The sequence below is a fragment of the Haliaeetus leucocephalus genome, unplaced genomic scaffold, assembly GCF_000737465.1.
Source record: "Haliaeetus leucocephalus isolate CR32 unplaced genomic scaffold, Haliaeetus_leucocephalus-4.0 Scaffold137, whole genome shotgun sequence".
NCBI classification, from domain to species: domain Eukaryota; kingdom Metazoa; phylum Chordata; class Aves; order Accipitriformes; family Accipitridae; genus Haliaeetus; species Haliaeetus leucocephalus.
Window position 1 is genome coordinate 2,526,716 of NW_010972573.1, and position 24,812 is coordinate 2,551,527.

The 24,812-nt window shown below is 38.8% G+C and overlaps 1 protein-coding gene across 3 annotated transcripts in view; it reads left to right on the top strand.

The window, feature by feature from the left end:
- Positions 1-20,884, top strand: part of ZCCHC2 (zinc finger, CCHC domain containing 2) — a 44,801-nt gene extending 23,917 nt beyond the window's left edge. The window contains exons 6-15 of one of the 3 annotated variants that reach the window (XM_010585988.1): positions 1,716-1,810; positions 5,225-5,308; positions 7,084-7,141; positions 10,657-10,795; positions 12,316-12,380; positions 13,272-13,366; positions 15,914-16,042; positions 16,748-18,256; positions 19,267-19,339; positions 20,545-20,884. In XM_010585988.1, the coding sequence (XP_010584290.1) occupies positions 1,716-1,810; positions 5,225-5,308; positions 7,084-7,141; positions 10,657-10,795; positions 12,316-12,380; positions 13,272-13,366; positions 15,914-16,042; positions 16,748-18,256; positions 19,267-19,334 (2,242 nt within the window). In that variant the 3' untranslated portion in view covers positions 19,335-19,339; positions 20,545-20,884. Of the gene's footprint in view, positions 1-1,715; positions 1,811-5,224; positions 5,309-7,083; positions 7,142-10,656; positions 10,796-12,315; positions 12,381-13,271; positions 13,367-15,913; positions 16,043-16,747; positions 18,257-19,266; positions 19,651-20,544 lie in introns of those variants that run through there. The other 2 variants (XM_010585987.1, XM_010585986.1) reach the window with 2 other exon arrangements.
- Positions 20,885-24,812: the final 3,928 nt, after the last annotated feature.

Sequence of the window (24,812 nt, forward strand, 5' to 3'; positions counted from 1 at the left end):
ATATTTGTCCTGAGTAGCAGTATATAGCAATGATTGGCACTTCTGTGAGGGTCTTACCTCCATTATCCAAGGGTATATTTAGAAATACTAGAAACAGTAACTCTGAACATATGTTCTGATTTTATGACAGGTTAGAGTGAGAGAGAATAGAAATTGGAAAGAATAAACAGTAATAGTGAAGCATGTATGTAAAATTAAATGTAGCTCACACACTTGTAAGAAAATGGCCCATACCTCATAACCTACTATTTAGTGATGAGAGTGCTTGCTGGGATGTGGGACATGTTGGTCAAATCCTGTAACTCAGAACAGCAACATGAATTTGGGTGTGCCTCCCTGTTCTTTTTGTTTGCTACAGATGTCTTGTTACATTTGTTCTTTTCTGTCAAGGTTGTTCAACCTTGTTCAAAACAATTTAAATTAGTTATCAGGTTAGGCAGCATCTCTTGAGTTAGGGTACTTGCTGAATCAGGCACTGCTTTTCAAGCTCCTACTCAGAATGTACTGCGGGTCCAAGCATATCAGACCTTTGGGTTTTGTCTTAATAACTTAGCTTAAGAAGATAGGGAGCCACTGTGTGTTTCAACCTCCCCCTTCCCGATATTCTTTTATTTTGATCTGTAATATTATTTGTCTGTCTTTATTGGCTTGATTGTCAAGCCAAAATCTAAATCTGTGCAAACAATTTTGGCTAATAAACATTCTGGTTTTAAATGAGCAAACTTGTTACATAGAGGTTGACTGAAGAGAATGTATTGTAATACAGAAAGGTTGTGAAGCCTCACTGCACAGTAATTACAAACCCAAGAGATTCAGTTTGAGGATAACCTCTGAACATATCCAACCATGTTGTAGTATGGAACTACAATTACAATTTGCAAATTATGTTGTGACTATACTGGAATGCTACGTGAATAATCTCGTGATAATAGCATTACTGTATACAAATTTTGTTTTCTTACAGTGTCAAGTTTAGCAGATATATATATACACTTATTTGGGGGTCTTAAGTTGTGCCAATTGCCAAAAATTGCTCTCCTGCTCACATCCTCAAAAAAAGTAGAACTGGGTAGTGCTTCCTGGCAAGCAGTAACAGAAAACTTGGTGTGAGATGTAAAACCCATTCATTCTTGGCCTATTTTCTTATCTGAAGCTAATAGAATTTGTCACTGACCTCTTGGGAACAGACTCAGAGCAGTGTGGAGCAATATTGAGAATCCCACTCTTTGCTCTTGGAGATAATTATGAAACTCAAATACTGACATTATTGGTGAATTCAACTTTGTAGTTAACCAAATAAGTGTATTTAAGGAAAAGATGCATTGTTTTGGGAAATTAAAAGCCCTCTCAGTTAGAAAAAAAAAAAAGTTGAAAAATAAGGGCCAGTGCTTTTTGACTCAGTTCAAACTCCTCTTTGATAAAATGTTACAGGTGGCTAAAATGTTTGAATTGAGATGGCTGAAAAGCACTTACTTTTAAATTAAAAAAATTCATCATACCAATTTCTTATATTGGCTGTACTCCGACCTTACACTAGCACTGAACAGCAAAACTCCAAAGTAGCATTTAACGTTGTTTATGCTGAACATGCAATTTGAAGTGTTTGGACTTGTTAAGAACTGCCTAATTTGCTGTTAAATGGTACTGTAGTAAATTTTTGTATTCTTCCTATGCAATATTGCTTACAGTTTAACAAACTCTCACTTAATTTTCAGGCAGCTATTTTCAAATACATCGCAAGCTTTTCTTCAGAATCAGAGAGTATACAACTTCTTCCAATCAATTTCATCAGAATCTTTGCACACTCACAGTAAGAAATATCCTAATACTGTTTTATATAACAAAAAGTCTATAAAAAGCTATTCTTCCTGTTGTGCCTAATTACAGTTTTACAATTATGTATTCATGTTACATTGTATTCCACTGGTCGTATTTGAACTCCCTGCCAACGAGTAGTGGCTTCAGCAGATTCTCGTGCTTTTAACAGTGGGAACGTGCTATGTAGCATCAGCTTGTGTTCCTTTCTTTCTTTCTTCTCCCCTGTACCATCATGCTATTAAAATAGGTAATTAATGAATTGAGTATGTGCAACAGTGTGGGACTTTTTCCTTTTAAGAAATCTTAAACTTTGGAACAAAAAGCTTGAGCTGACCCAAAAAATCACATCTGTTTTTTACTTGGTTTCTTTTGTAGATGAAGTGTTTGTCTTGATATTTAAACTAAGATTCATTTTGGGTACATAGTACATAAATGGTGGGATGGCCCTAATTTCAGAACATACAGAAACTCGTTCAGAGGATTTGCGTTGCAGAGATTTCCTTGGTGGACCTCTTATCTACTTGTGTATTACAAATCGTGAGACCTAAGCTTAGCTTCTCTGTGTGGATGCCTTAGGATGTGATCTTTGTTTCTGTTGAATCTTTTCTTCTTTCAGTGCATGTTTACACCATGACAGTTAAGGCACTGACTGTGAGGCCACTGCTTCAGAAGTTGCAGAAGATCTTAGTAAGGAATTGAATAAGTTGGAGTTTTCAAACAGACTGCTCATATGCGCTTGGAAGAAAATAGAGGAATGACGGCTGACTTTAATTTGAAATGTTGCATGTGATCTGTGCCAAATGTAGTCTTTCCATGATGAGATGGAGGCATTGTGATTAGGGTAGAAGCTGGAGGTCATTTTATGACACTTTTTTTTTCTTTTTTTTAGTAACACTGAGGACATTCTTGCATGGCAGTTTTGTGAAAATGTTAAGTTAATGAGGTCCAGGATAGTTGTGAAACTGGCTGGAATTTACTGCTGTGAAAATTCTGACAACTCTCTTGTACTGAAAGGCTGCATGGGGAGGAAAGAGTTCCCAAAGTCCAGAAAGATTCATGTTAATGACAGGCACACTGCACAGGCTATGCATATTATAGTCTGTAGACTACATCTAGGTGGGAAAGACTTGCAAATGCATTGTTTTACATGATTATAGTTTGAAATGGTCTGAAAAAGAACCAGTGCCGGGTTCCATCATGATAGACTTGACTGCGTTAGTGCAGGGCAGAAATGATCTGCAGGGTATGTAAATCAGAAGGGTAGAATGGAAAGATGTCAATTCTGAAGGAAGTCTTACAGATTATAATGTGATCGTAAAGGGGAGGTAATTTTTATAAATAAATAAATAATTGGGTACATGAAAGTTCATCGTGATTTGTCAGATCTAGAATGCATGACAGATAGGATGGGGAACTTAATTGTTTAACAGAGAGGAGGAAAAATTCCAGTGGAGGATGACTTAAGTCTTCAAATACCAAAGAGTCATAATGTAAAGAGGATGATCTACTCTCTCTGATGGTTAAGACAGAAAGCACTGGGCTTAATTTGCTATGAGGAAGATTAGGACCAGGGGCAGGCAAGAACCTGGTGATTACCAGACAAGTCTAAAGCGGTGAGGCAGGTCTGAGGTCAAGGCAGAAAAACAAGTTACTAGGTCACGGTTAAGAACAGGATCAGTGAGGTATGTGGCCAGGCACAGGCATGGCTGCCGTGCACCCCAGGCAAGGGCCTGAGCAATGAGCTTCAAATGCTGCTCCCAAGCCAAAGGATGGAGGCCCTGGATGAGGCCTCTTCCAGTTATTTTCCCAGCAGTCTCACCCAAAATTGCAAAACTGCGCTGTATCAGATTGGATCTTGAGCACAGTCAGGTGAAGCCGTTGGGAGGGCAGGGGAAGAGGTTGCAAATCCCATTGGTGTGGTTCAGGGCTCTGACACTGAGTTAGATCTTAAGAAAAAGTTTGGTGAAGACAAATAGTGCGATAAATTTAAGCATAGTTGTTTTTCTTTTGAGAAGGGGGACTGGGTGACTTGTCTGGAGTAGCTCACAGTCACGTTTCCTATGGTGCAGGCTAATAGAAGCTGTACTAAGACAAAAGTACTCATCCTGCTTATTGCCACAATTACCACAGTTAAGTGGCTCGAGGTTTTTCTATTGGTGGCCTCTGTGTTTTTCTAGGTTTCCTGTTTGGGATTCCTGGAATACTGCTAATGCTTGCAATTGCAAGTTAGCCTGTGGTAGCATATTTTGAATGTGGTGACAGTGTTGGGGGAGGAAGCATATCTTTAAGAAAAATCTCATCACAGTTCTCAAATAGGATGTGCAGAATTAATTGGCAGACAAAGGATTTGTAGCTTAAATTTTTCTTCAGTCGCTATTTAGAGTTGGGGATAAAAATATCTCTTCACAGAAATACAAAAATATTCACTCTTTCTGAAGAATATGGTTTTAGTAAAACCTATGTGGAAATAAATTCTATGTTCAGTGAAGGGTCTTTATACCCTAAATAATAGTTGGGTTCTCACACTGAATAATATATTCAGTAAGTGTAATTATGCCGCCATGGTTCCATTAAGGAGGAAATCAATTATCTCCCTCCTGGTTCATAACATCAGTTGTTTTACACTTTCAGGTTGCAGTAGACTCTTGATTCCAACAGACTTTATTAGAGCATCATCTCTGGAGACTTAGTATCTTCAATGCAGACAATATTCAGAAGGATCTTCTTATCAATGTTTCAAACTCCTAAGCAACAGCTTTCAGATGCTTTTACCTGCACTAACTTGGAACTTTTTGAGAGGGAAAGAGTAGACTCCTAGAGTTAGATTCATTACCAAACTACTAAGTCCTTTTTCAGAGCATGGCAGTGGTATTTTTGCAACAAAACTGTTAATATTGCCACTTCTTTTTCCATCCCATCTGGCATAAGAAGAAAAAATTGTGTGTGAAGACTGTATTAAGGGCACTAGAAGACTTTAGCCCAAATTAAGTCTCTTTTGACAGGGAAATGATTTGACAATGGAGGAGTGTAACTTGTTGCAGAAGAATTTGAATAACTATCATTGGTCTCCTCCCATTTCCTGCTGTAACACAAAAGGTTTATAAAAAAAACCTGAAGTGCAGGATAATAGGAATGTTTCTAATACTATAATCACAATCCCAACCTTTTGAAATTGCACCATAGCTTTAAAATTGTTTTGCACGCTCTTTTCTTCAAAAGTATCTCCATAGAGCCTTTACTCTTGGAGATGGCCTGCTTTGAAGGAGACAATGTTCAAATTATTGCCACATGCAAACGAGTAAGTTCAGTCTTCCATTTCCCTAGCTTCCAGTTTAGTGCAAGCATTCAGGAACTGTCTAGTTTTTCGAGATCTATAAAGTTACTACGTGAACTTTATTCTCTGCAGGTAACTTACAACCCTCTTTGAAGACGGTTAAGGCACCAGAACACTTCAAGGAGGACAGTTCAGAAGCTTCAAGTCAGGAGGAAGGTAGTTGTTTACTCAAAGGTGGTTCTTTTCTGAGAAATTTTGCCACACTCAGTTCTGGAAATCATATAGTTGACTGATTTCTTCATTGGTACAAAGCCAAGAGATTTGAATGAAATCTGCTATGTAAATGAAGAATTTTTATATACTTTCAGCAGTTTCCTTTGGAGGTTGCTATGTAATTCAAGGAGTGGGAGTGTTCATAGACAGCTTGAAGGCAGAAGTTCACAGCTGTGTTGAGCAACCAGGAAGATATACTTTACAATTTACTTGAGCCAAGATTGTTTTTAGCTTTTCGTGTCTTTACCCATTCTTTAGTTACCAGGGTTTGAAGTTGAGTGCAGCACTTCAAGAGTTGCAGACTGTTTTGCATTAAATGTGACAAATTTGTCTAGCTTTTAGTTTTACACAGAAAGGATGTTCAAGTTTTCTTATTCTTAACCTATGCTGCTTTTGTACTCTGGATTGTTAATAAGGACTGTTTGGGACTATAGGGAGTATTAATTGCAGTCTGAAAGCTGGTGTTTCCCAAATACCTCAAAAACAGTTCACATGTGGAAGCAACGGCCTAGTGGCTGGTCAGTAATTTCATTCTGAAAGGAATGGCAAGCCAGTTTTGTGTTGTTTTCAGTAGCAAACAAGTGTAAGCTTGTGGTAGGTGGAAAGGATGAGAAATGGGACTGATAGGTGAACATGGACCACTGAACACTTACACTAGCTTTCACAGAATGACACCACTCTTATTAGTTATTAATGTGTAACAGTATAAGAAGCTTGCGGTTGACCTGATGTGCAATCATTAATCCACATATGCAGTTCAGACAGCTTTTTCTTATTTTAAAAAAATCATTACCATATTCTTTAGAGTTCAGAACGCACCAAGTAAATTTACAATATATTTGGAAATTGCTCAAATAGTGGTTTATATACTGTCCTTAAAAAAAAAAATAAATCTGTTCACCTAATGAAACTACAAATGCATTTCAGAACACTTTTTGTGCCATTTTAGTGAAGTGCTACTAGAAGTTTAAAAATTGTGATTTTTTTTTTCCTTTTTAACTTTTTTTTTTCCAAATCATAATTTGGACTTATGTAGCATTGAGAGGAATTCAGGCAAAATGATAGCTACCAAGAAGGCTAAGATCATCAACAGCTGGAATTAAGAAAAGTTGCTTTTGTTAAAATTTAATGGTTGCCTTAAAGAAAAGGGTAGACTATGTCTCTAAAGTTCTTGTTTCTTGTTTGAGGCAGTATTTCTTTTTATGTCAAATGTAATTTGTAAAGTTTTACTTACATAGTGAATTTTGAGGTTCAGTGCAATACTTCTGTGTAAGACTCGTCTTCATTCACTATTCAGAATGTGTGACATAGTTTTGAGATGAATTTTAGCAGTTCAGAAAAAATTACAAAATTCTGTACTTTTCTGAGTCCTTTCTTCTCTCTCCATCCTTTCATACTGGGTGATACTCAGTCGTGCATTTAGTCCTTATGCTTAAATATAGAGGTGAGCAAGCATAAACGGTTGTTATGGTTCCTATTTTTCTGTTTCATTCTTCTGTGAAATGGAAGGTGAAGAGTCTTGATTATACTGTCTGTACAAACTGATCTGTCCTCTATGCAACACCTGTTAATTTCAGCACTGTAAATTAAGCCTAGCCTATTTATTGGAGATGTCTTCTGCTAAGAGTCCGGTAGTGATGGAAAGGTGAATTTGTTGGATTGATCTAAAAGAGGAAATAGGAATTGCTATTGAAATTATGCTTTAATTTTTTTTCCAGATGTAATGCAACACACAACAGTTCACAAGAAACATAATGGAAAAAGTCCTGTTGCCAAGTAGGTACTAGGATGTAATGTGACCGTGATACATTTCTGAATTTCATTTGTTAGTGCTTTGAGAGTGTGTGTTTCCTTCTAGATTAAAGCTTGTTTGTGGGGTTTTTGTTTGGTTGGGGTGGGGTGTTCTTTTTTTATTTTTTGTTGTTTGGAGGGATGTTACTAACTTAATCCGTATTAGAAGAATATTTCAAAAGATGCTATTTCTAAGTCTGTAGCTCTAGGTCATTTGGAACTCTCTTCTTTCCCAAATTTTGTGAATCTTCACTACTTGAGTTGATGTTTTGATTTGTGTTTATAAGCTGAGTAACATAAATTTGTATTCCATGTATTTTTTCCCATGTGCACACACCACCATGCTTATACTGAAAATTTCCAGTGCTGTTGATTTTAAGCTTGTCTTCAGTAGCTTCAGAGATTACCTTATAGGAGAAGGTAGTCCATTTTTTAGCTTGCTTAGCAGCAAAAGCATGTATGCATTGCTGTTCTATGTCCATTGTAAGTGGAAGCACTTTTTAACCATATTACAGTAGTTTATATACTGTTATGATGTTCAGCAAGGCCAAGTGCAAGGTCCTGCACGTGGGTCAGGGCAATCCCAAGCACAGATACAGGCTGGGCGATGAGTGGATTGAGAGCAGCCCTGCGGAGGAGGACTTGGGGGTATTAGTGGATGAAAAACTGAGTATGAGCCAGCAATGTGCGCTCACAACCCAGAAAGCCAATCGCATTGTGGGCTGCATCAAAAGAAGCGCGGCGAGCAGGTCGAGGGAGGTGATTCTGCCCCTCTACTCTGCTCTGGTGAGACCCCACCTGGAGTGCTGTGTTCAGCTCTGGGCCCCCCAGCATAAGAAGGACGTGGACCTGTCGGAGCGGCCACAAAGATGATCAGAGGGCTGGAGCACCTCTCCTATGAAGACAGGCTGAGAGAGTTGGGGTTGTTCAGCCTGGAGAAGAGAAGGCTCCAGGGAGACCTTATGGCAGCCCTCTATTCCCCGAGAGGGACTTTTTACAAGGGCATGTAGTGATAGGACAACGGGTAATGGCTTTAAACTGAAAGAGGGTAGATTCAGATTAGATGTAAGGAAGAAGTTCCTCACTGTGAGGGTGGTCAGGCACTGGAACAGGTTGCCCAGAGGGGCTGTGGCTGCCCCATCCCTGGCAGTGTTCAAGGCCAGGTTGGATGGGGCTTTGAGCAGCCTGGTCTAGTGGAAGGTGTCCCTGCCCATGGCAGGGGGGTTGGAACTAGGTGATCTTTAAGGTCCCTTCCAACCCAAACCATTCCATGTTTCTATGATAACGCTTTCAGATACATGAACTATGTAATATGGATTCACCCATTAATGTATTTTGACCAGAAACTTCAGGTATGTTTGCACATAGTTGTGCAGTTCTTCAACTATATTAAGAGAAAAAATGGATACAAAATTTATTGTGGTTTATAGTTTTGTTCTCTGTTGTTGTATTTCTAAAATATATTTATCTTGGGGGCAGGAGGGTATTATCTGGAATTACAATAATTAGAATATAAACATAGCACAAAACAATGTTGGTTAAGGTTCACATATCTTTAACAGACAAGATTTCTGTCAAATTACCAATTAGACAACTTGGTGGTTTGCTTCTGTTTTATTTTTTAACTCTCTTACCTACTCTTAACTTGCGTTTCTTTAAGAAGAGAATGTCATCTTGACAAAATCTCTAATTATACCAGTTGTATATGAAGTCAGACTAACAAGTAAAGTGGGATGCAAACTTACTAGCATATAGTTACTAATAAAAAAAAAATCTTATTCATTGTATAATAAAATACACTAAAGCTGACTGTAGTTTAGCATCTATCTTTCAGGTAGGAAAGACAGCGACAGGCCTTTCCACAAACTTCCGTGGTAGAAACTCCTTTTGCTGGCTATTATTTTCTGTTTATTTGAGAGGGGAAAATGTTTGCTACTTGACTGCTAAGAGGTCTGTTGGTCCTCTCCTGTTTGCATTATATGTGTCTGTCTTCTTAAAAAGTGTGCCTGCTATTTATGGGTTCTAAAGAAATGGCAGTGAATGAAACCTTTCTCTTTTAAATATTTCTAAAACTGTGTAGAGTCAAGAGGGGTTCATCTCAAATACCGTTGGTACTTTTCAGGAAAATTTGTACATTACATCCGTCTACCTTTTGTTTTTATCCAGTATGACAGCCTTACTCTTGGAAAGGTCCAGAAATTTACTGGTAGGGATGAGATCGGATGTATGAAATAAAAAATTCGGTGGTATCACAGCTTACATGAAATGACTGTAAATTTGGCAGCAGATTCACTTAACTCCCTTTGGCAGAAGTTTCTAAAGTGACCTTGCTTATATCTCTGTGGTCAGGGGCTCATGTCGGTATTTTGGGACCCTCTTGGGTTCTCACCATTTTCTTAAACTTTTTTTAATATTCTATTGTACATCTTTTAAATGGTTTGAGCACTTACTTCCAGAGGTATTTGGTAAGTAGCTACTGGAACTTCAGCATGTCTTGGGCTTTGGAGTGAGCTAGATTACAAGCCGTCATGGGAAATGAGTAACATTTCATGTTGCAGTAACCTTCATGAAGCAACTTGCCAACAGCCCTGAATTAAAAGGCACTTTCAATTATCAGCATAAATATTTTAAATATTTTTACAAGAATTTAGAAGTCTTAACTCTTTTGGGGGGGGGGTGCATCTGGTCAGTAGTAGGACATGGTTTTGTATGATAGATGAAAAGTTTATAGTTCCATGTGCCCTACTGATTCTGTCAGAACCCTGACTGCTTTTCTGGCAGTCTTTGTTGACCAGTGCTCTCACAGCTAGTTAAATACTGCTTCTGACTGGCTGCTGTGAAGAGAAGCTTCATTAGAAGGCATTGTAAGATCCAAAGCAAATGCCAAATGCAACTCCCCTCCCCAGCACTACTCAAAACTAACAATCTTGTTTTCCAAGCATGACTCAAAACTAGCAATCCTGAAGGTAAAAATATAAAGCAAGATAACTATTTTGAAATTCAAATAAACACAGCCACAGTATGATCTGTAAGTAGCCGTGCACTCCTTTTCTTAAATGTCTCATGAATTCTGAAATAGGGATTACAAAGTAATTCCAGCTTTGTCATTAACGATAAGGAAGAAGGAAGATGAATTCAGAATACGTTTCTATCTGGAAAATTTCCCCACGTCTGGTATGAAAAAGCAAACAAAAAGACTGTGTGCAGAGTATCCATGGAAACTCCTCTCTCAAGTACTGTTTTCTACAAATTCTGTTGTTCTGAATTTTGCGTCAAACTACAGTAGACAAATGAAAAAGGAATTCCAGTTATATTCAGACCATTAGTATAACTTTAGAGCACAAGAACTGTAATGTACATCTTTTAAATCTCTTGAGAATTGCTAGGGTTTTCTGAAAGCGGAATGCTGCAGTTTCCCAACATGATGCAAGAATGTGTATGTTAGTAAGAAAGCCTGCAAGTTTGTTCATATTGGCATAACTTGTGTTTTTTCCTTTCAGCAGCACTAGCAGTGCAAAATGTTCTTCACTGGATAGCCTTAACATACAGCACTCTGAGCAAAATGGGGTAATGGACTGGAGAAGAAAAAGTTGCATTGTCCAGCAGCACCCAGAGCACTGTACAAACCTACTTGACCAGGTGTGTTGCTGTTTTTTCTTTAAAGCAGTATTCTGAGACGCTTGAGAAGACTGTCCACTACACGTGATTAGATTTAGCTTTAAAAAATGAAGAGTCCTGCTAAAATTGTACAAGTAGGTGTTGAAGTTCAAATTGCTACTGACTCATCTTGATTAGAAAAACCCTCATAATTACTTACCACTGTCTTATAAAGTTGCATATTTTGTTTATGAATTTGTAAATAAAATTTCCCAGTAGGATATAAGTAATCAGAAAAGTCTAATGTTCATTTCTAATTAGACACTTTCCTGTTACTGTACATATTGTCATCAGAGAATTTCAGAATGCCTGGGGAATTTCTATGTTATTGCAAGGAACAAACTAGAAGCTGTATTAATAACTGAACCATATTAATGCTACCGTAGGGACAACAGGTTAAGCATATTCTTTCTATCTCTCCTGCATTATCTAAGTAACTTAAGTATTAATCTTTGTTGAAAAAAATTAATAGCTAGATGCATATACACTTTTTGTGAGATTTGTGTCTTTTCAATGGTCAATTGTGATGTGAGTATAGTTGAGAATAATAATTATAAATAAAATAATCTACTGAAATTGGGGGAAGGAAGGTTGCTCACTGCTTACATCTGAAAAACTTTGAATGTTAGCATTGCTTAATATTACTCTTATTCTACATGCAGAATTTGGCTATTGATTATTATATGGGGAATAGCAAGCCAAACAAAAAGAGCTTCCTCATTTCGCAAAGCAGGGTAATGAATTGAGATTTGCTTCTAAAGAGAAATGGTAGACTGCATCAAAGCTTGAAATATTGCAAGCTTGAGGCAAGAAAAAGAATGAATACACTAAAGCAGAGGAACAGCTACTTCCTATTTAAAGCATGTCCAAATGCAGTATATGTGGACAGAGATTATTTCTGAGTTTTCATAAATTTTACTCCTTCGCCAGATATGTTATTTTACTAGCAGCTAGTAATAGTATACTTAAAGAATTATGCAGATGCTACGTTTTTTCTTATGTGCTTCTAGGTTGTATTCTAGAGTTTAATTTAGCAGCAGCCTCCAGTTTAAGGCTGGGTACCTGCTTTGTCACTATGTAAAAATAATTTGCCACATGTATTTCCCACTCCCCAACCATCAAATAATTCCACTTAAATCAATAAATTCTGTAGCCCCTTAAGCCTTGTGATTAGCCTTTTTAGCAGGTATGTGATGAAACACGGTTGTTTTTATCCTCAAGAGGAAAAACAGCATGCAAACAATAATTTGATTGTTTGGAATCTTTGGAATATTTGCAAGTAGTAATTTGCTCAGTGTTCTGCTGATAATGACATAAACGCAAGACGATGCATTATTCTAAAGGCCTGGATGCACTGTACAAGTAGTTGTTTGTATGCTTATAGCACCTGTGGGCACACTGGTGTTGGACTCAAGGACGTGTCGGTCTAGAAGGGGTTTTTTGCTTGGCTTTCATGATACAAATGCTGTTGTTTGACTGGCATCTTTGTGTTTTCTGTCTAGCATACAGCGGAAAAACGAAGTCTGTCTACAGTAAGCAAGAAGAAAGGAAAGCCACAGCTGGAAAAGTAGGTTTCCAATGTAACCAGTTATCCAGAAACAAAGTGTAATGCATTCACTCTGTTAAACAGAGTCTACAATCAATGAGGTGCTTTGTTTTGCTATTGTGGAAAAAGAGCTGGCATAGTGTGAAGCCAGTCTGCATAAAAATCCTTATTTTATCTTCTGAAAAGAAGTAACTTGAAAAATAGAATGTAATTCTATGCATTCATTTCTCAAAATATCAGTTGTCATTTAGCAAAAAGATGAAGGAGCAGCAGTAGGTTCTTAACCAATACCAAATTGCCTTTTTTCCCCTTTATATTTATTTGAAAGTTAAAAGGTGTAAAGCTGTCCAGAAAACACTGAAAATCAAATAAGGATTGACAGCAACCTTTAACATTACACAGTGGGTGGTAACTTGCTGAGATATTTTATTGAAGATAATTTGCACATCAGAGGGCTTCAGAACTTCCTGTGGGCTACACAATCCTGCACTGTGAGGAAGTGAACACAGTTCCACCCTTATCTAATACTCTGCCTACTTCCAAGTTGACTTTCTGTCATTTTGTTACTCTGTAGCCATATGCTTTTATGCTAGTCTGATGTATGGCTGCATTACACACATCACCTTTCAAAGACAACTTCCGTATCAGCTGCACCATTTCTTTTTTTTTGTGTGTTTTCTTTTTTAGATCTTTATTCGTATTGTTTAGTAACACTGCTTGCAGTTTAGTTCCTGGTATATTGCACTAACAGTCTTTACCTATTTATTATCTACATTTGTTGTTCTGTCTATTAAATACACATTTCTGGCCTGGAGTCACTGCCTTTGTTTACAGTGACATTATATGTTCATTCGTGGTTGGTTATTTGTGCCCATGCATTTGGAAAAAAAAATATGAAAATTATTTACACAGGGAGAAAGCAAAGAAAACTGACTGCCGGTTGAATAACAGGACTAATGGAGTTAGAGTTGCAACATCACAGCACATCCGTACAGGGACAGCAAAAGGTAAGATGTTTTTTCCCAAACTGTTTGTAAGAAACAGAATTTCCAACTTTGCTGATTTTTTTCATTGTTCTGCTGTAAAGGGGAAATCACAAGTTTGAAATCTGTTTTGGTGCAAGTCAGCACGTTGGCTATCTAGTCTGTGCTTTGACTTGCTGTATAGAACATGCTAGACTCAGTCTTCTGTATGCAGTTGTTTAGAGTGTGTCTCTTTTTATGCGTAACTGGGAAAATACTAGTAAAATGTCCATAGGTTGCCTTATGTGGAGCAGTAGTTACAGAAACAGTTACTGTTGGGCTACTTCCATATGAAATTTAACAGTCTGAGCGTGTGGAGGTCTAGCACCTTGTCATTGGTGTTCTCTTTGCAGCTCACTAGTTCCTTCAGCTGTTGTGGAATCACACATGAGGAACCTGTATAAAAACCCTCTGGTTGCGAACCATTGATGAACTGTAGTATGTAAACAAGTGACCACTGAGGTACAACGCAGTACTGTGTGTGCTGCCCTAACAGGGTTTTCAAGTTTGGGTGATTCAGCATAATCTAGTGTCTAGGCCAAGACTTGTGTACATCAGTTAGTTATAAGACAAAATTATAATTGTGTTCCTTTAGTAAATTGAGTCTCCAAGCTTTATTACAAATTTCTGAAGGGCTGTGTTGCCCATTGACTTTGCCATCTTGATGTTTTCTAAGCTCCCAATATCAGTTGCAGGCTTGCATGTCTTATACTTAGTTCTTAGAACAGAAAGTTGACAAAGAATTTGCTTTTTTCTACGCCACCTAATTGGTGTAAGTGTTGAAAGGACACTTGCAAGGTTTTCCTCTTGCTTCCATTTGGGGTACAGTCTTGATTAAGCTTTCATTCTTCTCACCTTTTGTTACCTTCTACAAACAGTATTTGACTAAAACTGTAAGTAAATTCACAGTTCACAAACTTAGCAAAACCAAGACAATTTTAGAAAGCTATAGCTAAGGGCTGCGCAAGCAGAAAACATATACCACAGGACAGCTTTGCTGCGTATATTTCTGATTACTGTTCATTTTGTCAGGCACCAAGCTTTTACGAACTGACAATAACTTTTAAGAGGTGGTGCAATTTTGTGATGTAGTGCAAAGTTAAATAAGGAGTCCTTTGCCACAGGAGTTCTGTCCGCTCACTACCCGCTACTCTACAGATGTTAAACTGCCTCCCTAATACTGTTGGCTAGTTAAGGCCACTTCAAGAAGAAACTGCAACCCACAGAGGCTGGAAGCAGTTAAGTCCTGCTCAGAGACCTGTACCTGTGCATTTGTGTACAAATACCAAAATGTCTTTTGAGATACCTTGTTGGAGACATAGTCTAAAGAAAACATTTCATGTTGCAGTCAGAATCTCTGCCTAGCTTTATATATCCAGGCTTGGTTTGAAATGCTCTGTTGTGGGTTAGTAACTCTTAACTGCATCATGTTTTCTTCCATTTTTACCTCCCTATTTTTAGCTTTTCTGAGGCATCAGTTAGTTACACTTGTAACTTTGAAGACTTCAAACTTTGTGACTAGCATTTTAGACTCTTGCTTTCAGTGATGTGAGGTTGACACTGCTGCTCCAGGTTATATTAGATATTCAAAACACTTGTTAAAATAATTTGACCAATTACAGGTTTAATCCAGGAAATTATTTCAAGAATTGAAGCATTAAGGCAGCTTTTTGATGACTTATCCCAACCTGTTAAACTTGGACTAGCAATAACAAATGAATTAATAATTTACAAATAAAACAATAATAATTTGTTAGAATGAATAAAATAAATGATAGTATTCTAATTTCTGTCCTGGAGTTTTGCCAACCAAGACTTTGGGGTTGGGGTTTCCTTGAAGCTAGTGTCTGGCATACCTTCTGAGAGAGGGTGCATCTGTCTTGCTCCTTCACCTCTGAGGCTGAACTTGAAAGCCAGAGCATACTAGCTACTTACTTGACTTCACTAATAGGATCTAAACCCACCCTGAAAGCTGGTTTGCAGCAAATGAGTTTCCCGTGAGCCCATTCAGAATTCGGAAAACAATTTTACACTTTTTCAGTTCACCTCTTTTTCTTTAAACAGGTTTTGTTGATACAGTTTGCTTAAAGCCTGTTCTGGAAGAGTTAATTGTGAAAAGGTGTATTATTTTTATGTTGCCCACTGAGTTAGCTAGCTTTCTGCCTTTGCTGGTATGACCAAGGAGTATTGCATATCTTTGAATGGCAATGTTTGATCACTAGCATTTGGTGGAAATTATTATAGTACAGTTTGGTATAAGCATCACAGAATTTATTAAGGATGATCATTCTTTTCACTACTCTGCATAAATATCAATTTTCAGTGTCACCTCCTTTAAGGATTCAGTCACCACAAATTTAGGGACAAGACCAGTCGTGAATGCTGGGAGTGGGAATGCTAGGAATACAGGGGACAGATGCAATTAAGTAGGAACAAACAAAAATCTGAACTAGCCCGAGATGTGAGCAAACCAGAATAACCTCACTTCCATATACTGAGATTAAAAATAAAAATACCAATTTTTATTTTTAGATCTGAATTTGGACGCTGGATCTGGTCATGATACATGTGGAGAAACATCATCTGAAAGTTACAGTTCTCCTTCTAGTCCACGACATGATGGGAGGGAAAGCTTTGATAGTGAAGAAGAAAAAGACAGAGGTTGTATTTATGGAGAGCGTGCATGAATGTCTTTATTCCTAGACCAATCTCTTTCTTGTATAAATTTTAATTCATTTCTCAGTTTTATTAGCTGCTATTATTTCTGAACTAGCCACAGAACACATTTGGCTTTATGGGTTTCGTGAATTGATGGTTTGAAGGCTTCTGGCAAATAGCAGGGCTGTTTAAATACTGCTGAATTTTAGATTGCTACATACATGTAGTAATTTTCTGACCTCAGTGGCATAGCTCTCTTGAGAAATTTCAGCAGTACAGTAATGGGAAAAACTTTGGCATGAAGGGGACTGGTTTTATATCGAGTTACGTGTGGCATGTCTGAGAGGTCTTCTTCTTTGTATTGATGGTTTAATTTGTCACTCCTTCCAATTTGAATAAGCCATATTAATGTCTTTCTAGGTAGATGCAAATTCCTAATTCGGACTGTGTCCTACTCTTCACATTTGCAGATATACACAACTCAAAGACACAATAGCTAGTTGGGCAGGTTGATATAGGCAGGTGATGGAAATTGACCTAGCTTGATGTGGATGAATGAAAATAATCACAAAGTTATTATAATTCAGGAAGATATAACTATCACTTGTTTCGTCAAATTTACAAAGTCTTATATGGGTAAATGAGTCCAGGGCATGACTATATTTTTTCAGATTCGTTGTTCTGACTGACATGCTTTTGTCTCCACAGATACAGACAGCAATTCTGAGGACTCTGGGAATCAAAATACAGCCAGGTTTACAGGCTACAGTGCTGTCAGTTCATCAAATATGAACAAATCATCTGCTCAGATCTCTTCAGTGAATAATGAAAATGGAAGCCTTTCAGAAGATCCTTTGAATGCAAAGTTTCAACATATTTCCTTCATGCCTGCCTTACACTGTGTGATGCACAGCGCTGCCCAAAAGCCTGAAGCAGTTGTCCCGCCACCCATATCTGCAGATGGTAAAACAATGGGAATGCTTGTTACCACGCCTGTTGCTGTCTCGCCAGTGAGAGAGTCTGCAAATTCACCTCCTGGTGGAATGGGCCCAGTGACCTCTGGTGAACCTGAGAAACGCCTTGAGCTGATGGCTTCCCCTTTGCCAGTCCCATCCACTTTCCTTCCACATTCTGTCCAGCCTGCTAGCCCTGCTTTGCATTTGGCAATACATAGATTGAAAATGCCCTCTCCACAGGGATCATCAGAAAGTTGCACAGTTAATGGACCACAGCAGCCGACAGGAAACTTAAGTATTGGATCACCAAATACTGCCTTTATCCCAGTCCACAATCCAGGTAGTTTCCCAGGATCCCCAGTTCCTACTACAGATCCCATCACAAAACCTGCATCCCAGGTGGTAGGACTGAATCAAATGGTGCCTCACATTGAGGGAAACCCAGGAGCAATCCCTCAGCCTACCAATCTAAAGGTAGTTCTTCCAGCAGCTGGTCTCTCCACAGCAGCACCGCCACCTCCACCAGCTTCATATGCTTTGCCAGGCAGTCCTCATGCTACCAGTGTGTTGCCCAACCAGAATACAAATGTGCTAAACACTGTAGCAACTTCCTCACCACCTCAGTCAGCTGGTTTAGGTGTTGGTCAGGTCCAGTCCACTGTTCCTCCTGCAATACCTACCCATACGCCAGGCCCTGCCCCTAGCCCGAGCCCTGCTTTAACACACAGCACTGCACAGAGTGACAGCACATCCTACATAAACGCTGTTGGAAATAATAACACTAACGGGACAATGTTACCTCCGCAGCAGTTGGGATCTGGTCCTTGCGGTTCTTGCGGACGTAGGTGTAGTTGTGGGACCAATGGAAGCCTTCAGATTAATAGCTATTTTTATCATAACCCACTTCATGGACAAGTCTACAGAGTTCCATCTTTCTTCACTCTGCCATCACTTTGCAATGGCAGCTACCTCAATCAAGCACATCAAAGCAATGGAACACAACTTCCTTTCTTCCTGCCTCAGTCTCCATATGCAAATGGGCTTATGCATGACCCAGTGATGGGGAGCCAAGCCAACTATGGTATGCAGCAGATGGCAGGATTTGGGAGGTTCTATCCTGTATATCCAGCACCTAACGTAGTTGCCAACACAAATGGGTCGGGACCCAAGAAGAATGGGAACGTTTCATGTTACAATTGTGGTGTAAGTGGACACTATGCGCAGGACTGTAAGCAGTCATCCATGGAGGCCAGTCAACAAGGTAATCATGATAACTCCCAGCGGACTTGCTTTTGAGTTTAGCAGTTTCTCTTTACCTTTCTGAATGTGCTGTTTCTGGTCTTGCAGAAAGGTGTGCGTGCGTGTGTATGTTTTGTGTAAATGGTTGTGCACTAGTGACCTGCTCTAAAACTGCGAAGCATCTTAATCTCTGCCTGAAAATTTTGTAGAACAGTGCAAGGGAATGGGGTTCACAGTGTGAAGTTGAAAATGCGTGTAATTCGGACCTGGGAAGTCAAACTATATTAGTCCTAAATTGTCATTCTTTTTTCACCGGTTCATTTTTGGCATTATGTTGAGACTTGCATGTTGCTTCAATTTTTTTGTTCCTGTTCAGTGGTTTTTTTGAGAGAATTCGTTGGCAAAAAGTGAAAGATATCAATTACTGTCTATGATACAAACTTGGATTCTTAAAACGTGAGAATTTAAAAAAACCAACAGACTGGCCATTTGATAATTTAACTTTTCTAAAGCTTACCTTTGCACAATCAGCCATCGTTCTGTGTCCCATCATGCAATACATAAATGAAACATGCTTTAACTTTTCAGAAAAGTTGCAGCAAAAAGGCGGAAACCAATTGGAACTAAAAATCAAAGGAATGGCTTCAGTCTTATATGCCATTTCTCTCTCCATCTAGAAGAATGGGGAAAATGCAGTGTTTGCATAGAGCATAAACTTATTTTTGATTCTTGGCCTGTGCCCATTCTGACTTGTTTGGTTGGACTGGAACAGGAAAGACGAACCTTGATGGGGGTCTTCTTTTCTTTGCATTTTTCCAGTAAAGTCCTATATCTACAATCTATATCTTTTTTAAACTTACAGTTTTAGCAAGCAGATGAAAGAAAAATAGTAGAAACTCTTAGGGCCTACTTTAAAAGGACTGAAGGATGATAGTGCCTTTTGAAGAGCATGTCCATTTTGATACCTTGTAGTGGTTTTGTAATCCATTTTAATTGTGAGCAGTGACTTAGTAGTTCTCTTTCCTGTTTTAGGCACTTACAGACTGAGATACGCACCTCCCCCTCCCCCTTCCAATGATACCTTGGATTCTGCAGACTGAAACAAGTAAACATTGCCTACTTAAACTGAAGCTTGGGAAATTGGGGGAAGGTGTGTGTGGGAGGGGGGGGTTGGTCTTGTGTTTTGGGACATTCCCGGTTTTATATTCTTTTGGAATTTTTCATTGCTTTTGCACCTCTGTTCCATACAAAAGAAGAAAGCTGAGTCCCTGATCTCCTCCTGGTTCTACAAAAGGCTTGCGTAATGCATGTAATTCAAACACACAGCCAAACAATCAAAAAGAGCATTCGAACCATGCTTTTGCACTGAAGACTTGAGACATGTGCAATGTTTACTGCATTTTTAAAAAAAAAAAAGTCCTCTGACCTCTGACATCACTGGTGGAGCAGCCATATGGTGAAAGAAGAAACTTGGTCATGTTCCCCACCACAATCTTCTTCCCTCCCTCCCTGTTCTCCTTATGCTGCTGTTTTGTTTTCTTTCCCTGTTTGTCCACGTGGAGTCGTTGGACTTGCATGAGTGTTTAGCATATCATACAGACCCTGCCCGTACTCTAAATTAATGCTCATGAATTGAGGGGAGATGTTCAAACATCCTATTAGGAGAGTCCAAAGGAGCACACAATACTGTATGTGTACTATATCTGATAATAATACATGTACACAGCTCGCTCTTGAGAGTCCCAAATAAATGAAAATACATAGAGCAGGAAGGGGCTGAAACTGTGTGGACTGGAACAGATACAGAAAAATTAACGAGCTTAAATTGACAGATTTTTCTTCCATTGTAGCTTTTTAGCCTGTATGTTCAGCAACAAAGGTGAAAAAAATGGTATGAATGTTGTACTCAGTGTGTTTGCATTTGTAATGGAAGTTGACAGCATTTTTTCCTTTTTTAAAGCTATTCTACATCGTGTCAACACAGAATGAACATTACTTGATTGAATATTTTTTCCTAAACTATTACAGTGTTGCATTGTACTTAGAATGTAAATGTTTTATTTCAAACTGAACAAAAGCTATGGTTTTCTACAAAATAGTCAGGTATTAGTATTAGAACCTGTCTACCAAATAGCAAAGTCACTATTTTATAACAATTTACCACTATGCGTAATTACGGTATAATGTGAAAGACTGAAATGAGTGTTAAGATGGTATTAATCATGTCAGTATCATGAGTAAGTAAGTTTAATGCTGCTGTATTTTTTATTTTATTTTTAAAAGCCAATATATGTACTAAATTGCTTCCAGGTAATATTTGATTTCCTAAAGTGCACTGAGGTTATCTGGAAGATGAGTGTATTTTTTGACTGCTGCATTCAACACCGATGAACAACTACCACTGTATATCCATAGGGTTTGGCATTCCTCACAGTTCATGGCAGAAATGTTTTTTCTTAAAATCAGACTTAGTGTCCGGTAGAGGGATGAAATAAAATCAATCTTTGGTTCAGCCGTCTAATAAATTGCTAAACAAACAAAAAACTTGAAGAAAAAAAGCTTGATTACTACATTTCTTCATAGGTAGCATTTATATTTATAGCACCAGTGTACATTTTGAAACTTTTTTCTTGGAGGGGGGGAATGGGGAGGGAGGTAGATGAAAGCTTTAATTTAAAAAAAAGTTTAAGTAGTAAATGAAAATTATTTTGATTAAAATTTTTATTTGATCTGGGTATTTTTGGACCACTTGAAATGAATGAACTGCGTTTGAGTTGAAGTGAGGGTGTTAAACCACCAATGGACTTGTATTGTGAATTACCTGCCAGTTGTACTTTATGGAACTTATTTTATGATTTAAAATACTGTACTGTAAATAGGAGGTATGTTACCTTCTCTTTATTTGTATGTTTACCATATACTTTGATATTTGAAATGTACTGGAAAGGTCACTTATATTTCTAGAAGAGATTGGATTTTATGCAACCTTTTTCCTTGAATTAACAGCAATAAAAAAAAGAAAAAAAAGTACCTGTGTGTAAGTACTGTCCTTTATCACTGGGAACAATGAAATAAGTGTGATGCTCTGCCTCTGGGTATAGGGATGTGATCGTGGAAGGTTTTGGCAAGCTACCATTTTGGTTGGAATCTGTCACTTTTAAGACAAAGCTGAGAGTATTTGACTTAAGTATTTGACTTAAGGTCAGTCTTGTATCTGAAGTCAGGATACTGTCTCTTGATTTAAACTTCTTTAAGATAGATAGGTCTCTTGGGAGAAAGAGGATGACCTTGTGTGATAGACCCAGGACTTTGACTTAAGCTCTTTCAGAACAGTTAAGCCTGTCTTATTCTGATGGCTCCTGGATTTGGGCAAAGACCCAGTTTAAACATGGGGTTTTTTGACTGCAGTGCAGGTAATGTGTGTGCTAGTCATGTATTAAATGGAAAGAGACCTTTCTTCTATCTGCTAAAATAGATGGAAGGACAACAGGAGTTGCCAGGAGTGGGGAAGAAGCTTAGAAACGTGCAGATTACAGCTGAAGGGCCTGATACAAATGTAGTACCCATGTGTGCTTGGGTTGTACTGAGAAAGAGAAGGATACTACTCTGTCACCTCGCTTTACTGTATAGACAGTGCTTCTGATTCCTACTGCTTAGCAGCAGCTTATCTACAGAGCTGAGGACCACAGACTATCTTAGATCTTTATCCCAGCTTACTCCCCAGAACAGCCTGCTTCCTGAGAAACCAACTAATGTGATGAGAGGGGTCCAAGTTGCCAATGAACCCAACCTCTTTTCAGGCAACTCCTGAAATAATTGGGGGGGGGGGGGTATTGAAGCCAGGTGTCATGCAGACATCATCATACAGATGACATCCTTCATCATACAAGACATCATACATGTCATCTCCTCCCCAGACACAAGGGAGTGCGTACACCTATCCAAGGAATTTGTGAACTACCATATTACTCTGAAAATGCAATTTGCTACTTACCATGGTGTCCAAGTTGCTGATACTCTCATTTGCCTCCATGCTGCAAGCAACCCTGACTTTAATAGATCCTGATTGGATCTATCAATTCAAAAATTTAAAAATGCATACCCTCTGGCACAGCAAAGAGTATAAAATGCCTGATTGTTCTGATGCTTGTTTTGCGGGAGACCTAACAGCACTTGTACCTAGCTGTCTTCTTTGGCTGCACCGCTTCTGTGTGGGTGGTCGTGTTCAACTACAACGGCAGTTCAAGAGAGAGATTCTCCTTCCCACTGAATGCCTTGGAAACAGTTGAATGCCCTAAAGATAAATGAGAAAATCCTACTAGCTGGCTGGCCTGAACAGCTATGCAAGCTGTCCAGGAGTGACTCCCGAGTACTACACTGCTCCTGGTTTGTATTGCCTGCTGCAGTGCTGCTGCAGATGGAAACCTATTGTTTGTGCAAACCATTTGGTTCCTAAAGCTGGAAGAAAAAATGAACGATGAGGCGAGTACCGACAGGGTTGGAAAAATGAGAGCACAAGGGAGCACGGTGATGCACACTGCTTGCTTATGAGTGAACAGATGGCCTCATTTTCCCAGCTAAGCAACTTTAGGATGGCACCGATGGCTTAATGCCTAGGTCTTGACTTAGCTGATACTGGCAGAGAGGTGAAGGAAGAGAGGGCGTATGCATCAACGTCAAGGTAGATGGAAAGTGAAAGGTACACTGAGAACTGCGAAACTCAACCAGTGCCAAGCTACTTTAGTTGTAAAGAGATAGAAGTACCGTTGTAATTTGTTTCAGTTTTGCTCATGGCTGCCTCTAGAGGTGCGCTGACCTGGGCCTCCTGCAGCTGCTTTTCTGCAATAAGGTTGCCTGAATTCTGTGCACACAAAAAAGCGGCTTTGGGTAATAGTGCTTCCTGCTCAGGGCTGGTAACTATGGCTGCTAGAATCAGGCACAATATATAGATAAAGGGTATGTGGATTGCACTTGTGCTTGGGAGGAAGAAGAAGAGGTGACCTAAAGGCGTAGTCATGAGGTTATACTGGGGTTCGAGTGCTGTCCCCATTTCGCAGACAGGCTCCAGGTACTAACCTACAGTCCTGTGCTCCTCTAACAAAGGAGGAAGGAAAAGCCCATCTCAAAGCGTTATCGCAGGGAGAGCGTGCTGCCTCTCTACCCGCCGCTGTTGCACGTCTCGGTAGCTAATTGTGGTAGAGAAAGAGGGTTCTAGTTTTGATCCAGCCTTTGAGCGAACAGTGGCGGGCAGTTGAGTTCTGTACATTGGAGTAGCTTAGAGATCAAGATGTACGAAGAGCTGGATTTGGTCAGGCCAAAAGTCCAGCTATGCCTGCAGCCTGTCTGCAGCAATGATCAGTAGCAGATATTTAGGAAGAAAGTACTGTTAATAAAAAGAGAAAGACAAGTAGTAATCGTTGCGAACGTGTCACCCAGCAAAATTTAATGAGTCTCTTGAGTTCATCTTCACAATAGATGGCAGCATTACTCTACCAGTGGAATGTACGGGAACTTCCGAGGTGCCATGGGAGATGCTTCAGTTTAGTTCGGGTTTAACATCTTTGTGCCATCAAAGTAAGCTTATCGGGGGATTTCTTTGACTTGCGATTTGGTAACATTACTTTCTGTAGGGTTTTCTCATGTTTAGCATACTAATTGTTGTCTCAAAAAAATAAGCATGCTAAATGCCTATCTGAAGTATTAACTACCTAGCGCTAAAACAGCCCCGGTCTCATAGTGAACACTGAAGACCTGGAGAGTTGCGATCAAATGTGAAAACTGTGTCTTAAGAACTACTGAGCATTAAAATGGTTCTAGATACTTGTATTCATACAATGAGGAATGCTTTCTGAGGACCGTAAAACTTTTTGCAAACTAGAATAATTCCTGAGGGAGTCTGGTTATCTTTCAGGATAATGCCTCTCATTTATCTCTCTCTACTTAGTATGAAGGTCCACAGATCAGGTATTTATCCGGAATATCTTGTGCTCAGGAACATGTTGCCGGAGAGACGGACCATAATAAACACATTATTTTTAATATTGACACATGCTTCCTGGTTAGTGTAAAGGGTCACTGCTGTATGAATGGGTCAATAAAACAAAGTACAAAAGCACCATCTGAAAAAAATGTGCTGAACTTGGTAAAAGGATAGAATAGCTGTATCTTAACATTAGTGCATTCATTTTAGAACTCTCCTCTTTGATCTAAAAGGGCCATTTTTTTATTGACTTCTAAAGTATGTTTTTTTCCTGGGACACAGGATGTTGATGACTGATAGAAAGTTAAGAATTAACTCCTACTGATTCTCATTTGTGGGACTAAGGAAAGATGGGGATTGTTGCTTAAAAAACTTATTTGCCATTTAAGTTTGGTGTTAAAGTACTGGTTAGGGACTTCTTAGAAAAAAATAGTATTATACATAATAAAATATCATTTACATAATAACATATTACATTGAAATAGTCTTATTTTACATCACTTGCAGTTTGAAGGTTTAAACCATGGCAATTTCAACAGCTTCAGATATTTTTCTTGTTTTGGCTGAAACTGAGTTTTGAAACCGATGGCATGTCTAG